Genomic DNA, 17,459 nt, shown 5'->3' with positions numbered 1-17,459 from the left:
AGAAAAAACCCACAAAACTTTGTAATAGTATTTAAGAGTATGTGGAGCAGCAATCCCATGCTTTCCTATTTTCTTGGTGAAGATTTGGGGAGATTTTATGAGGGAGAAGTAGGGAGACTTGAGGTGGGAGCGGGGCAGAAGGAAGAGACAGATAAATGCCAGATTGTATGTTAACAGATGAAATTAAAACATTTAAGTATTTTGCATTTATAGTGTATTAGAACTATCCTAAAGCACTTTATTATATCACAGTTTCAGTTATACTGTGGGTCAAATCCTGCTGCCTAGATATAGTACATTTCACTTTATCACATACAACTCTTGTCCTCTGATAGTGATATTTAAGTAGAGACCTAGGTGTTAGAAGAAGAACTTTGTCTTATGTTTTAAAAATTACCACTGGCTTAAATTCATCCAAAATTTAACTGTGATTCTTTGGGAAAACTTATAAATGAGTGTGTTCCTTCACAGGAACTTTCCCTGTGGACCTGACCAAAACGCGACTTCAAGTCCAAGGCCAAAGTATTGATGTCCGCTTCAAAGAGATAAAATACCGAGGAATGTTTCATGCCTTGTTCCGAATCTATAAGGAAGAAGGTGTATTGGCTCTGTATTCAGGGTGAGACTGGACTCTTTCCTTACGTCACAAATAGAAAGACTTTTTTGAGAAGCCATGTATTTCAGCTGTCTGGTTGTTTGTGCCCTTTATATTCACCATTTCAACTTATAATTCAATGTTGATGTGCCAGTTTATATTTCACTTGCTTGTAAATCTTGAGCTTTGGATTTTGTGTTCATTTGGCTATAAGCGATACATTTTAAAATGGATATCTCATTGCAGCATTGGCTTTTTCCTGTTTTCCTGAGAGTCATCCATAGCCACCGTGAATAGCGGCACCAATTCGCAGTATATATTTCTGTGATAATCTTCCTGAGTTGCCAAATATTGACTTGTAAAAAAATTTTTCCTCTTTAAAGAAATACTATTCTGGCAGTTTAAATAGAAAATGCAGAATGAAAGAGCGGGAGACCCATCATTTTTTGGGGGGTGTCATCTTTTGGTTATTCATAAGTCGGTGGTTTATTGTCCAGTGTGTTGTTTATCTGCTGCCAATTTACTAGTCAACTCCTGCATCTAGGGTACCAGTTTATTGCTCAGAGAATGGATATCAGTTTTATTATTAACTTATGTTAGACTTAATTTCAAAGATAGTTTACTTGGGGGAAAAATCAAGTTTTACATCCTTAAGCAAGTGAATCATGGATCATCTGTTTCACCTTGTTCTTTTATCGGCACAGATGATCACAAGATTATTTTTTTCAGATAGCAAGCAATAAAGTCAGAAATATGCATGTTTTGTCATCATTTTAAAATCTTAACCGTTTGAGCTGCTGCTGTCTTTCTATTTATAACTGCTAAAGTATAGTTCTGCAGTTTGGAAGAATCTCAAAGGAGGTATGAGTGAGAATGTCTCCAGTTTATAAGCAGAACTTAAATAGGGTGAAATCTTGGCTCCGGTACCTCCTTGATAGGTTGAAGATATATCTGCATCTGCTAGGAAGTAAGGTTGATTTTTTAAAAAAATCTATGAAGTGGGTAATGGTGTATACTTTTTCTACATTACTGGATTCAATATGCTGATATTTTGTTAAGGATTTTTGCATCTAAGTTCATGAGAGATATTGGCTTGTAGTTAGTTTTCCTTTTCTGTACTGTTTTTTTGGTTTTGTTAGCAGGGTAATACTAGCTTCATAAAATGAGTTGGGAAGTGTTCCCTCTTCTGTTTTCTGGAAGAAAGATTGGCATTCATTTATTAAATATTTGGTAGAACTCCCCAGTGAAATGATCTGGGTGGGCCTGGAGAGTTCCTTTTTGGGAACTTTTAAATTATAAATTAAAAAATTTTAATGATTATGAGATTATTCAGATTATCTATTTCATCTTGATCGAATTTTGGTAGTTTGTAGTTTGCGAGGAATTAGTCCATTTCTTCTAAGTTGTTGAATTTATGAGCATAAGGTTGTTTATAGTATTCCTTTATTATTCTTTTAATGACTGCAGAATTGTAGTGCTATTCCCCGTTTCATTCCTGTTGGTGACATTTCTCTTTTTACTACTGGGACCCTTGCTAGAGGTTTATTAGTTTTATTGATTTTTTTTCAAAATAACTTTTTGTTTCATTGATTCTTTTTAATTTTCCTGTTTTCAAGTTTATTAATTTATGCTCTTTATTATTTACTTCCTTCTGCTCGCTTTGGGTTCATTTTGCTCTTTTTTTCTAGTTTCTTGAGGGTAGCAACTTAGATTATTGATTTTGAGACTTTCCCTCTTTTCTAATGTAAGCATTTTGTGCTATAAATTTCTCTCTCAGCACTGCTTTAGTTGCATCCCACATATTTTAATAGGTTGAATTTTCATTTTCATTCAATTCTATGTATTTAAAAAATACACCCATGTCACCCATGGATTGTTTAGAAGTATCATTTAATTACCAAGTGTTTGTGGATTTTCCTTATTGATTTCCAGCTTAACTCCATTATGGTCAGAGAACATATTCTATATGATTTCAATTATTTTAAATTTTTTGAGGTTTGTTTCATGACCTAGATGTGCTCTCTTGATGAATGTTCCATGGGTGCTTGAAAAAAATGCGTATTTTGCTGTTTTTATGGAATGAGGGGGATGATGGAAGTGAGTAGGCTGTCTAGATATGTATAATCTGTGAGTGCATGTTAAGTATAACTGACTTTCTTTTTCTTTCCTTCTTTCTGGCAGAATCGCTCCTGCTTTACTAAGACAGGCATCATATGGCACCATTAAAATTGGCATTTACCAGAGCTTGAAGAGATTATTCGTAGAACGTTTAGAAGGTCAGTATAAGACTCCTCATTCTCTTTTAAAGTAACACTCAGAGGGATTGTTGAAATCATGCTTAATGAGAAGTGTTCATCACAGGGTGCCTGAGAATGGGTAGCAGTCATTTCAAGGACAAAATAAGCTTGTACTGATTTGGGATTAATCCTTGTAGAGGTGATGTATAGGTTAGAGGGACCTGCTCTTCAAGTTTGTCCCTTTTCCTATCAAACGAACAAAAAAAGGTTCCTGGTCATCATAGAGAGAACATGGAGCAAACTTGTTCAGAAAATTAATGCTGTCCTCATCTGCAAGAGAACTTCAACTATAAGGAATCCTCTAGCTGTGGGTTTTGATAAGCTTTGGTCAGGTAGAGTAGTTTTATATATATACAAAATATGGCCACCTTAACCCACATTCAGCATTACCATATGTCTCTCTATTTGCTGCTGTAGCTTTTTCAGCTGGATACTATACTAAAATGGTTATTTTACTACAGGCCCGAGGCTGTTGCATAGTTGGGGACAGCTGGAGAGCTTTTCGGTTAGTAATGTCCTTTGAATTGCTTTATTGTCTAAGTCAACTTTTTCTGGAGCCTCTTCTTTGAGGATCCTGAAGGAGTCTAGTCCTAAAATAATTTCCTTTCACAGATTCTTCACTTGGGTTTACCTAGTTTTTAACTTGTAGGCTCGCTATTGTGAGGAGGCGTGGTGAAGATTGAATTTTAGAACAATGTGCTCTGTGGTTTCTTTGTTCTTTTTTTGCTGAGAGGATTTAGTTCCAAATGACTAGTTTTTCACATTTAACTACAGAAATCTTCTGTCAATAAATAGAGGCTAGTAGATAATATGGTCAATTAAAATTAATATTTAGGTATTTTTTTTCCTATTAGACATAAGATTTTATCCTTTAACATTCGGTTCCTGAGTCTTTAGAGTTGATGATTCTCCAGAAAAAGATTTAAATTTTTTTTTCTTTAGATGTTTGAAATGATTGAAGGAGAAATAGCACATTCTGAATTTATATGGAATATTGGCAGTTATACAGAATAATAGGATATATTCCAGTGTGTTTTAGAAATATTTATTTTAATTTTATATGTTTCAGTACTTATTTGGAACCTAGAAATATTTGAGTTTCTTTATTTTCATAAGCTTTGTGGTTCATTTCTGTAGTCAGTTCTCTGACATGGTTCCCTTTCTCTGATAGCTCAGCACTCTGTTCTCAGAAACTGGTACCTCTTACAAGCAGACCTTTCTTTTTTTTGTTCATTTTTACAGATGAAACTCTTTTAATTAATATGATATGTGGGGTAGTGTCAGGAGTGATATCTTCCACTATAGCCAATCCCACCGATGTGCTAAAGGTAAGAGAAGTCTGGCAGCGTTGGATGTATGCAGTGTGACACGAAAAGAGCATGAGCTTTGAGTCAGATTTGGGCTCAGATCCCCACTCTGTCACTTGCCAGCTGTAAAACCTTGGGCAAATCACTTAACTGCTTTAAGCCTCAGTTTCCTCATTTGTAAAATGAAGATAATTCAGTATGTATTGCATAGGGTTGTTAAGGATTAAAGATAATATATGTAAACTGTTTATCATTGTACTTGGTAGGTAGTTGATGCTTAATAAATAGTAGTCAATTTATTGTGATGTGCATTAATCCATTGGTCTTCAAACTAGAGTATGCAAACCTTTATAGGTTCTTTCCAAGGGGGCTATGCAATTTTAAGGGAATCAATTTCCAGATCCCTTACTTTCTTTGTACCCTTCTCAAAAACTGATCTGAAAATGAGCTTGTGTTTAGAACAGCCCTTGCCCCACTTTATAAAAGAAAGGCACATTCCCCCACCCATTCCAAATCATAGTATGGTATATTGACCTGTGGTGTAACCTGGAGTATCAGACAGAGGGATAAATTGAAATACAGTTTTTAGAGAAGCCTCCTTTAATAACTAATTGAAATACCGTAAATCTATAATGTCGCTATCTTTTCCTGTCTTATCCATATTTCTATTAAGGATGAGATTTGGCTTTAAAATGATGTATTTTGGCCTATTAGAGATATTCTGAATTCAGAACCAGAACAGTATAGGTTAGTGGTGCTGAGTTTTTTACAACGTAATTGAATTTCTTTCAGATTTTATCAAAATTCAGAATGAAACATTTATTTAATAATATCAATCTATATCTTATTTAATCTAATAATCTAACTTAATCTAATAATAGCAATCTGCATCTTATTTTTGAGATAAAATGGTTAACATTTTTTACTTATTAACTCATTTAAACTTATGATAATTAAATATATGATTAAAATGTGTAAGAGGATCCCAAGTCTTTAAAAATCATTTTAGGGGGAATGTGAGAAAAAAAAGTAAGAGAAAGTATGTTTTATTTATTTGAAACCACAGGTGGCTAGGTTGGTGGAGGGGCGATCTATTGTGATTCAGAGTTTTGAGAGAGTGACTTGAAAAACATCACACATGAAAGAAACTAGTGGTGGTTGATGAAGAAATGATATGAAATGATATTTCTGGGTTAAATTGAGAGTACTTTAGCTACAGAATTTTTATATCACTTTAGATTTACAGAACAAGTATTTTGAAGATAATTGACTATATCCTAAAACTCTAAATTATTTGCAATATAATTACACTGGTTAGAATGTGCTTTTCAAGAACAATAATATTTAATTCCCTAAAACTTCCTTTGTTATCCATCAGGATCCTAAGCTTAATCATATAAGTGATTCACTTCAATTTCCTGTTGCTCTGACCAGTCTGGTACAATTACAACCATTGACCAATGCTACAATCTCCCTTTTCCTTTCATATCCTTGGGTAGGGCTGAGTGGTGAGTGGTGCTGGGACGTGGAGGGTCGGGGGTAGTCACAATCCTATATAGGAGTTATAATCACAGTTGGGCTGTTTAATCCTTTCATTTATCCTTGAATAGATCTTTCTCTGAACTATGTGCCGCTTCCTTGCCTTTGTGTATGTAGTTCTCTTTTTGCCTGCAATGCCTTTTCCCCCTTTCCTCATGAATTTATCCTTGAAGACAGCTCAGGAACAGGGCCAAGACTAGGACAAGGGAGATACTCCCCTTGGGTGCAAAATGTAAGGGTGTGCCAAAATACTCAATAATCAAGAGAAATAACATTTTTATGCAATATTTTTCAAAAATTAAAATGAATGTGAAAAACTCATGATGAACAAAATAGCAATATTTTGTACAATCCATCTCACTCACTGTAATCCCGCCCTGTTGGATCCTGTCTTTAATTACAGTTTTGATACTTGGTTCATCTTGGGTTTTTGTGCATTAATTTTGATTTTTAAAAATATCACATTAAGATATTATTTATCTGGATTACTGAGGTTTTTTACATCCCCCCCCACTGCATTTTGTGCCTGAGGAAAGTGCCACACTTGCCTCACCCTCATCCCAGCCCTCAGGAATCACCTGCATAAAGAAGTCTTCTACTTACCATAGGATATTTGTGGTTTCAATTTGCCTTTGTGACAGTTTCTATTCCATTTTTTTTTTTTTTCTGTATGCGGGCCTCTCACTGTTGTGGCCTCTCCCATTGCGGAGCACAGGCTCCGGACGCACAGGCTCAGCGGCCATGGCCCACGGGCCCAGCCGCTCCGCGGCATGTGGGATCTTCCCGGACCGGGGCACGAACCCATGTCCCCTGCATCGGCAGGCGGACTCTCAACCACTGCGCCGCCAGGGAAGCCCTCTATTCCATTTTAATTTGGTTTAGGTTTTATTTCAAAACTCTTAGTAGTAGCAGTTGACTTTCCGCATAAAAACATGCTGCTGTAACATGATTTACCAAGAGCATTTATTAAAACCTAGAGTTGTGCTTCATGAAAATCAGGCCTACATTTGGGCCACTAGTACTTAGTGACTGACTACTATGATCTATATGTGCAGTCGGTGGGAAATTGTACCAAATCTTTTACATGGCCTTTTAATGCTGTATCTCCTTTCTTGTGCCTCTCAAAAGCTACTTTGCAGAATACAGTATCATGCTTTTTACAAGTAAAACTCAATTTAAGGTCTTGTAAGCATTAAATTATATTTTTAAACTTTTTTTCTGCTTTTTATACTTCAATAAGCAATGCATGTTCAATGTAGTAAAAAGTGGAAGGCAGAAAAAACCACAAAAGAGAAAAATGCCCACTTGGAGCTTCATCACTTAGACATAAGCCACTGTCAACATTTGGGTGTGTATGTTCAGTCAGTCTCTTTGTTGAACATATGGATTTTTAAGTCTGCCTGTTTTTGATAAAAATGATATACCATACATACTGCTTTGCAACCTGCTTTTTCTATTTAGCAATTAATTTTTGACATTTTCCAATATCCACAAATATTATTCTACAATAAAATTTTACGGCTGCATAGTATTCCCTTAAATGGATGTATCATAGTTTATGCAACTAATCCTTTGTTGTTATTTTTGGACCTATAGGTTGTTTATAGTTTTTCACTAAACTAGTCATAGTTTAAATGGATTCTTTTCTACCCCTACAGAGTACTCATTCTTTCTTTTCCCCAAATTTTCTTCCAACTCCAGAAATGATGGACTTAGTATGAGGAATGTGAGGCTGATAAAAATCGTCTTTATAAAATATACTTTGACACAAATTACATTCTTTCTATATGTAGCTTAAATCATTAATTTCATCATAATAGTAAGCTGATTTTTAATTCCCAAATACTGTTTTCTTCATTTTAAATGAGTGAAACATCTCATTTTGGTTCTCTGTCAAAATAAAATGTTCACCTCTTCCGATTTTAGATTCGAATGCAGGCTCAGGGAAGCTTGTTCCAAGGCAGCATGATTGGCAGCTTCATTGATATATACCAACAAGAAGGTACCAGGGGTCTGTGGAGGGTGAGTACTCTTTTCTTGGTATTATTCTTTACACAGTTGCTAGAATTTGCAAAGATTACCTTTTATATAAAGCCATAAAATTGTGAATTGTCACGTTATACTATGTAAGATTCTTGGTAACCTAAAAAATAAGGTAAGAAGCTCCTTATCAGCTATGAAAGGACCAAAACTTATCAGTCGTCTTTATTTCTGCTTAATGTTTGGGGATTGTATGTGTGAGAGAAGTTATATTGTTTGAGATAGCCATTTTGGTTTGTTCAAATTCACAGTGAGTTTAATTTTTCAATATATATTTTTGCCAGTTTTGTATTAACACAGCAATGTATGTTTATGGTAGTCTCTGTAGTGCTTATGATCAAAAGTTATTGCCTAAAACAACTTTTTTAACATTATAAAAGGTAAAAGATGTACTATAAAATGTTGAGAAAGTATATAAAAGATAAAAATGTCCAGTAGTCCCACTAGCTAGAGATATCACTGTTAACATTTTGTCGTATTGTCTTCCAGTCTTCTATCTATACTTTTTAAAATATTTTTGTTCCTGTAATTTTTATCCAGTTTTAATCACTTAGTTTCATAATATTAAATAAGACTACTAGTAGTAGAGAGTAGAATGGGAAATCCGTTAATAGACTCTTAAAAGGGAGAGCTTTGCTTTTATTATTTCTTTATAATTTTCCCTAACTACTTACTATAAAAATTTTCAAACTTACAGACAAGTTGGAAGAACAGAACAATGAACACCTACATAGCTGGATTAAATGACTCAAAGTTTGGCCCTATTTGCTTTATCTACTTATGTATATACACACATGCACACACATACCCGTACACACACACACACACGTGCATACTCTCTTTTTTTGTTTGTTTAAATATCTAATGAGTCTCTCTCTTTCCTTTTTTTCCTAAACTATTTGAAAGGAAGTTGCAGACATCGTGTTACTCCCCTAAGTACTTCATTCCGCATCCCCTAAGAATAAGGACATTCTCCTACATAATACCAATACCATTGTCACACGTAAGAAAATTAATAAGTCCCTAATATGTAATACCTAGTCCATATTCAAATTTCCTTTATTGATGAGGTCAGGTCAGTTTTCTTATATAAAATGTTTCCTTGCATTTCCCCTGTATTTCCTGTAAGCTAGAAGTTAGATCTGTTGGCTTGATTAGGTGCATGTTAAACATTTCTGGTAACAGAACTTCATAGATGACACTATTTCATATGCATCACAGCAAGAGACACAAAATGTTAGTTTGTCCCAAAATTGGTGATGCCAAGTTCGTTTACTTGTTAAGGTGATGCCTACCAGGTCTTATCATAGTAAAAGATACGTTTTTTTTCCCCTTTTGCAATTAGCAAGTAATTTGTAGGGTAATATTCTAACAACGTACATATATCCTATTACTTAATGACCTTTCACCAAATGATCTTAGCATCTGTTAATGATCCTTGCCGTTTGCTTTTTGATAAAAAGCACTTGGAGGTACACTTTCTTTTCCTTTTTCTTTCTTTCTTTCTTTTTTTTTTTTTTTTTGCCACACTGCACGGCATGCGGGATCTTAGTTCCCTGACCAGGGATTGAACCCGCAACTCTGCAGTGGAAGTGTGGAGTCTTAACCACTGGACCGCCAGGGAAGTCCCAAGGTACGCTTTCTTGATTAGCCTAATTTAAAACCAGAAAATGGAACTAGCTAGAACTTTTTTCACAAACTAAGGCTAAGGAAAAGACAAAGACAAAACAATAAATAGAATTGGAGATTTTGTCAGGGGAACATAGCTACTTTGTTTTTAATTAAAATAATCTTTTAATTGTGTTAAAATACATATAAAATATCACATTTTTATACAACCAGTCTCCAGAATTCTTTTCATCCTGCAAAACTGGAACTCTGTACCCATTAAACAACAACTCCGCATTTCCTCTTCCCCTAGCCACCAACCTTTTATTATCTCTCTATGAATTTGATGGTTCTGGGTACCTCATATAAGTGGAATCATACACTGTTTGTCTTTTTATTACTGGCTTATTTCACTTAGCATAATGCCCTCAAGGTTCATTCATGTTGTCACATGTGTCAGAATTTCCTTTTTAAGGCTGAATAATATTCCATTATATGCGTATACTACATTTTGTTAATCCATTCATACATTAATGGGCATTCAGTTTGTTTCTATATCTTGGCTCTTGTGAATAATGCTGCTGTGAACATGGATGTGCAGATACCTCTTCAAGACTGATGTCAATTCTTTTGTGTATATACCCAAAAGTAGGATTGCTGGATTGTATGGTAATTCTATGTTTAATTTTTTGAGGAACTGAACATAGCTACTTTTATGATCCAGGCTATTTACTTCATCCAGGCATGTAAGGAGAAGTGAAGTATATTGTGTTATGTATTCTTTTGACACAGGCATGTATTATTTACATATTAAAACATGGGAATCTTTTTTTCATTTCAACAAGAAAATATGTTTACATTTTTCTTCAAACACGTGTCTGTATTTTGTTTTCCTGCTTTGATTATAACATGGGTACTGGAAACATTTCACTTTCACTGGAAACATTTCACTTTCTTCCAAACTCCATTGTAAGAAATAACAACAGGAGTACAGTAATAAAGAGTAACTGGCACTTAGGTCAGAGTTGGACAGACAGTAGAGTAGTGAACTGGAGAGCACTTGCCCTGTTCATTGCTGTCATGCACCACGTGAGTCCAGTGTGGCCAAATTTTCTGGGCTTTCAAGAGAAGCTGGAAATTTGCATTCCTGTGTGAAATATCCATTTCTGTGGTTTTGTTTTTGTTTTTGTTTTATGTTGAAAGCTAATTCAGCCTTCTAAGAAACACTGTGTAGGCCACACAAAACATGTCTGTGACTTGAATTCAGCCCGTGGGGCCTTACGGTTCACCAAATTAGTCTTCTGAGGCCATCTTCTAACAGAGTTGAGCAGGTGAAAGGATCAGAGAGGAAGGTACTGCTGGGCCAGCCAGCCTGATCAGCAGAATCAAACATCTCCTGATGACAGCACAGCTACATCACTTCCACTTTATAAATGGAGTTTGGGAATTTAGAGATGATTGAACTCTTTAATTATAACAGGTATCACAGAAAGCAGTTGTTCCCCATGGTATATTATTTTCAGTTTTTAAAATGATATTTCAATTTAAACACAATTGTAAAAGTAAAACATTCCTTGTGAACATTTTTACAAAAATTTGGCATGTGTGTTTATACCTTTTCCCCTAAATTTAGAATAATACTGTAAGTAATTTTATATCTTACCTTCTTCAGCATTGTAGGCATTTTCTCGTGTCATTCATATGCTTCAAAAACAGGACTTTTAATGCTCTGGAAGCCCCATGTTGTAACGTGAGCTGTGATAGGAATACTGTACTAGTGAGTGAAAAGCTGGTAGTGTTATCACAGGAGGACTCATAAGGAGGTACTCCTTTGCCTTGGCCTTCTCCCTATAGCTGCATCATACTTTTGCTGTCATCCTAGTGTGTCCTTTCTGCACATCCTAAATTCTGTGAAATAAAGTTGAAAGCTCTCTTCTCCCTACTGACTTTTGCTTCATGGTTTTATCTTTAATAACATCTTCATTGAGATAATTCATATAGCATAAAAATTTGCCATCTTAAAGTGTACAAATGAATGTTTTTTGCATATCCACAGACTTGTGCAACCATCACCACTGTCTAAGTTCAGAACATTTTTATCACCACAAAAAGAAACCCCATATCCATTAATGGTCACTTCCCATGACCTCCAACCTTCCCAGACCTAGACAACCACTAATCTAGTTTCTGTCTCTATAGATTTACCAATTCTGGCATTTCATGTAAGTGGAATTATACAATGTGTGGCATTTATGACTAGCTTCTTTAGTTTAACATACTGTTTTTAAGTTTCATCTATGTTTTAGCATTTATCAGCACTTCGTTTCTTTTTATGGCTGAATAATAATTCCATTGTATGTATTTACCACATTTTGTTTATCCCGTCATCAGTTAATAAGCATGTGGGTGGTTTGTACTTTTTGGCTATTATGAATAATGCTGTTATGAACATTCATGTACAAGTTTTTGCATAAATATATGTTTATAATTTTCTTGGGTATGTATCTAGATGTGAAATTGCTGGGTCATGTAGTAATTCTATGTTTAACTTTTGAGGAATTGCCAAAGTGTTTATCACAGTGGCTGCCCTATATTGTATTCCCACCAGCAGTGTATAAGTGTTTATCTTCTTTGGGGAAATGTCTATTTAGATCTTTTGCCCATTTTTTAATTGGGTTGTTTGTCTTTTTATTGTTGAGTTATAAGAGTTCTTTATTTTGGATACTAGTCCATGTATAATATATGATATATACTAGTCCAGATATATGATTTGCAAATATTTTCTCCCGTTGTGTGGGTCGTCTTTTCACTTTCTTGATGGTATCCTTTGAATCACAAAAATGTTTAATTGTGATAAAGTCCCATTTATCTATTTTTTCTTTTGTTGCTTGTGCTTTGGGTGTCATATCAATGGTTTTATTTTTTAGTACAGTAAGTGAATTGGAATTTTATAAATGTTCCAGTATTAGCTATTGATTTGAAGGAGTAATAACCCCTATACTTCAGACTTGGATTTTTTCTGTTATTTTTTAATTCCTGACTTACTTTGTTCACTTTTAAACTTATGTCACTACCAGTGTATTTCCTTGGTGTCTCATGTCACTTATGTTTCGTAGGGTGTTGTCCCAACTGCTCAGAGGGCTGCCATCGTTGTGGGAGTAGAGCTACCAGTCTATGACATTATGAAGAAGCACTTAATATTGTCAGGGGTGATGGGAGACACAATCTTAACTCACTTTGTGTAAGTATGATAGGTTGTACTAATTCCATATATTGAGTACTTTAAGCACAAAAAGCATCTTTCACTGAAGTCCTCATGTAGAATTGATAATGGGTACATATGGTCTAAATACCTTTTTCTCTCTCATCACCAGAACTTCAAGCCTTCTGATACAGGTACAGAAATTCCAGATGCTATGGGCACTTTGGTACTTGGGGGCAGTGTCTAATACAGTAGCCTATCAGATGTATGTAGGATTTGCATTTGTTCATACACAGCCTCTGTATCTAATAAACTCATCTGTTATTTGCTTTGGTTAATTTTGGATCAGAAAGCAAATTTTCTCAATGAGAAACAATAAAAGGGTGAAATTTTATAGGGCCTGTGAAACAAAACCACAGTTTTGGGCTGAAGACTGTTGCTAATTTCATCCTATGTTTTCTTCATCTTGCAACTTTTATGATATTTTACTACTCAAATGCATTTGGCATATGATGCTGTGGTTTGAAAAATTTACATAACTAATAGATGATGCATAATACTTCCTGCTTAGGGAACTTGCTAGACTTATATAAACTGTCCCCTTAAAAAAAAGGCTATCTGAATTTTGGATTGAAAAGTGAAGGGGACAACTTTTGAATAATGTAAAGATTAGTAAAGATTTCCTTTCTTTTTAGATTGTAATAAAAGGGCAAGTGCCAGGTTTTATCTGATGAGTCTGACTCATTGTACATTTATGTTTGGACTAATTTCAGTTTAAGCGGGCAGAGGTGGAAGTGGGGCAGTCTCGCTTCTTAAAGTTTTTATCTTTAGTTCCAGCTTTACGTGCGGCTTGGCTGGGGCTCTGGCTTCCAATCCAGTTGATGTGGTTCGAACTCGCATGATGAACCAGAGGGCAATTGTGGGACATGTGGACCTCTACAAGGGCACTTTGGATGGTATTTTAAAGGTACGCACACTGTGAACTTGGATTGTATTTTTAATTTTCTTTGATGCCTCAGACCTTCTTGCAGTCTTCATTCTTAGTTGCTGCATTTCATTCTGAAGGTGGAAGAATCATTATGTCTATTTTTAGTAGCCTCTCAGAGTAACTCCTAGGTAGGAAAGCTGTCTCCTTGGTAATCTGCTGATGCACAGTGGTCCTTAATATTATTATTCCAGTTTGAATGCTTAAGACTGCAGGGTACTTTTATCAATAGCACCATGTAGAATTACTGATAGAAAGGACTTAACATATCCCACATTTGCCCATTTCAGACAAGGCAGAGATGCTATAATAGAAAATCTGGTACTTGGTTTCCGTTCAGCATTGTACTACTGTTCACGGTTTGGCTTTGAAAGTTTCTGTTATGTTATGTTTGTAGGAAGCTGAATATCATACGTGTATTATGTGTTATATAATCATTCGTGATAATACTTCTACAAAAAACAAATTTGGAGCTAAAATATGATATTGTCATATGGTTTCTCAGTTTAGTTTGCAACTATTATCTATCAGGCACCATTTTAGTACATACAGAGAAATTACAGTGTACCACATGTATACAAACAGATAATCAACACATCTTGTCAAGTGATAAACTCAGGGGTCTGTGGGAGGAAATTTTAGTCCAATTTGGAAGTTTGGGATAGGTTTCCTGTAGATGGAAGCATCTAAAATAATAGTAACTCACATCTGTTGAGTGCTTTACTGTGTATCGGGGACTGTCCTAATGAGACTTACATGTATTCATTCATTTAATCCTCACCATTACAGCATACTGAAGTGCTAAGAGATTAACTAACCTGTCCAAGGTTTCACAGCTAGTAAGTGGGAGAACTGGGATTTCAACTTAGACCATTGGCTTCAACCCAACATTCTTCACACTGTGGTGCCTTCCTCATGTTGGTGGCTGAGGGCTAGTTAGGTTATAAAGGATATTGAATGCTATGCTGAGATGCTTGGACTTATTCTTTTACTTGATGAGGAGCTACTGAAAGATTTTAATCAGGTCAGATTTACGTTTTAAATAGATCACGCTGGCTTTGTGGAGACAGTTGTTCTCAATCTTAGATGCACACTGCAGTCACCTGGGGAACATTCACAGCTTCTGCACCCACCTTAAACCAATGACCTCAGAATGCCTGGGGTGGGAGCCGGGTTGTCAGTATTTTGAAAACTCCTCAGGTGATTGCAATGTTCGCCCAAGGTTGAAAACCATTAATCTAAGGGGATAAGCCTGGAACAGTGGTTCTTAAAACTTTAACATGCATCTGAACCACCTGGAAGGCTTGTTAAAATTCAGGTGGCTGGGCCCCATCGCCAGATTCTGATTCAATAAGTTTGGAGAAGAACCTGGGAATTTGCATTTCTAACCAGTTCCCAGGCAGTACTGATGCTGCTAGTCTGGGACCACACTTTGAGAACAACTGATCTAGAGATAGGGAAACTGATTAGAAGCCTCTTATAGTAGTCTGAGCAAGAGATGATGAGAGCCTGAACTTGAGCATGAATAGTGGGGATAGAGTTGAGAATAATTTAGTTGATAAAGTCAACAGGATTTTGTTGACTTGATGTAGAGAGGTGTGGGAGAAAGAAGGTGTCAAAGATAACCCGAGTTTTTGGCCTTGGTGACCATGTAGTGACATTCATTGACAGAGGCATTACAGGAAGAAGAGCAGGTTTTGTGGGAGACATCACAGTTTTGGATATTTAGTTTGAGGAACACCCAGTGAATATATTTGGATATCTTAGTCTTAACTTGGAGGAGAGTTCAGGGGTGTAGATAAGAACCTGGGGAAGCAGTAGTGTACAGGTGTTACATAACTGGAGGGGGAGGCCAAGGAGAGCAGGTAGAGGAGTTCACAGCTTCTTTGCTTTCCTAGCGCACTGGAGTATTATAAAACTCCTTCCATTCATTAACAGTGATTCACAGAAGCAGTGATTCTCATACCCTGGGGAGTAGAGTTTGGCAAAAGACCCCCTTTCTATTTCTGACATGCTCACCCTTCCACTTGACAGTCACTGGTATAGAGAGAGGAGGGGGCCAAGGAAAGAACTCTGGGGAAATACCAACTTTTAAGGGCTTGGCAGACGAGGAACCCAGGAGAGACACCAAAAGGTAACGCTTCAGGGAATTCCCTGGTGGTCTAGTGGTTAGGACTCTGCGCTTTCACTGCTGAGGGTGCAGGTTCAGTCCACTGTTGGGGAACTAAAATCCCACAAGCCATGTGGTGTGGCCAAAAAAAAAAAAGAGAGAGAGAAGAAAAAAAGATAACAGTTCAGAAGATACGAGGAAACTTACAAGGGAGTAGTGTCATAGAAGCCAAGGGAGTAATGAGCTTCAAGAAGGGATGAGCAGTTATTTAATGCTAAATGGAATAGAGAGATCCAGTATAAGGACTGCAAAGTGTCTGCTGGATTTAATATTTTCTAGAGGAGGTTTGCTGGATTGGTGTTTGTAAAAGTCAGATTGCTGTTCATTGAAGAGTGTGTTTAATCATTCATTCATTACAAAAATGTTTGTGTCTTCTGTGCTAGGTACTGTTCTAGGTTGGTGAACAAAAAAGTCCTGGCCTTCATGACATTTTAATTCTAATAGGAAGAGACAGATAAACACATAGGAAGTGAGGATAAGTAGACAAGTATAAAATACTCTTTCAAGAAGGTTGCCTAAGAGGTGATAGAGGGTATAGTAATATAGTAATAGCATTTATTGAATGCTTATTATGTACCACACACTAGAGTATATCCTTTAACTCCCAGCAACCCTATAGAGTGGATAATATCTTTGCCATTTTATACAGGAGAGAACTCAGGTTCAGAGTAGCTAAGTATTTACCCAAGATTATACACCTAATAAGTGGCAGATCTGGGATTTAAATCAGGGTTTGTTTGATTCCAGAGTTTATACTTGTAACCACTATGCTGTATGATATTGTCAGAAACATATTTTCATGTTGACAGTAACCTTTAAGTACTTGCATTTACTCACTCATTCACTTACTTGCCATTAAAATTCTGTAAAACAACTTTGCTCTTTATTGTCATCATACTTTTTTATTTTATCTATAAGAGTGCCATAACACTTTGGTGAATGGAATTATGCATTCATCTCTGATGTAGAAATGAGCAGCTGCAAATCTCATCCTGTTACCTCTATATTAAAACCCTTGAATGGCTTCTCTCTGATGCAAGGTCCATATGATTTGACCCCTTTTTACCTCTACAGCCTTATCTTTGCTACCTTTATTCTGTATTCCAGACATACTGAACAAGTTCTAGTACTAGACTTTTCTTTCATTCCCAAGTTTTCACCCATGCCATATACTTTGTTAGACAGCTAGCTTCTACTCATTCTTCAGATTGCATTATTTTTTCATAAAGGCCTTCCCTGACTATTAAACTGTGTATGTGTATGTAGTTTTTTTTTTTTTTTTGAGGTATGCAGGCCTCTCACTGTTGTGGCCTCTCCCGTTGTGGAGCACAGGCTCCGGACGTGCGGGCTCAGCGGCCATGGCTCACGGGCCCAGCCGCTCCGCGGCATGTGGGATCTTCCCAGACCGGGGCATGAACCCGTGTCCCCTGCATCGGCAGGTGGACTCTCAACCACTACGCCACCAGGGAAGCCCCTATGTAGTTTTATATACTTGCTCTGTCATAGCATTTAATATATTTAAAACATCTTTTTTGATGTTTTTTTAACTTCATAAAATTCATAAAATTCACCTATTCAGAGTGAATAGGCCTTTGGTATATTCACAGATACGTGCAACCATCATCACCACAGTCAATTTTAGAACAATTTCATGACCTCAAAAAGAAACCCTGTGCCCTTTAGCTATTACCGCCCTATCTTCCCCGCCCTAAGAAA

At 36.2% G+C, this 17,459-nt stretch overlaps 1 protein-coding gene across 5 annotated transcripts in view; it reads left to right on the top strand.

The window, feature by feature from the left end:
* Positions 1-17,459, top strand: part of SLC25A14 (solute carrier family 25 member 14) — a 36,864-nt gene that overhangs the window by 6,840 nt on the left and 12,565 nt on the right. For 3 of the 5 annotated variants that reach the window (XM_060086946.1, XM_060086948.1, XM_060086947.1), the window contains 6 exons: positions 472-619; positions 2,777-2,871; positions 4,135-4,220; positions 7,665-7,760; positions 12,503-12,627; positions 13,420-13,555. In XM_060086946.1, coding sequence (XP_059942929.1) covers positions 472-619; positions 2,777-2,871; positions 4,135-4,220; positions 7,665-7,760; positions 12,503-12,627; positions 13,420-13,555 — 686 coding nt within the window. Of the gene's footprint in view, positions 1-471; positions 620-2,776; positions 2,872-3,353; positions 3,398-4,134; positions 4,221-7,664; positions 7,761-12,502; positions 12,628-12,760; positions 12,783-13,419; positions 13,556-17,459 lie in introns of those variants that run through there. The other 2 variants (XM_060086950.1, XM_060086949.1) reach the window with 2 other exon arrangements.

This window comes from Mesoplodon densirostris, chromosome X, assembly GCF_025265405.1.
Source record: "Mesoplodon densirostris isolate mMesDen1 chromosome X, mMesDen1 primary haplotype, whole genome shotgun sequence".
Classification (NCBI taxonomy): domain Eukaryota; kingdom Metazoa; phylum Chordata; class Mammalia; order Artiodactyla; family Ziphiidae; genus Mesoplodon; species Mesoplodon densirostris.
This window is presented reverse-complemented; position numbering and strand designations above follow the sequence as displayed.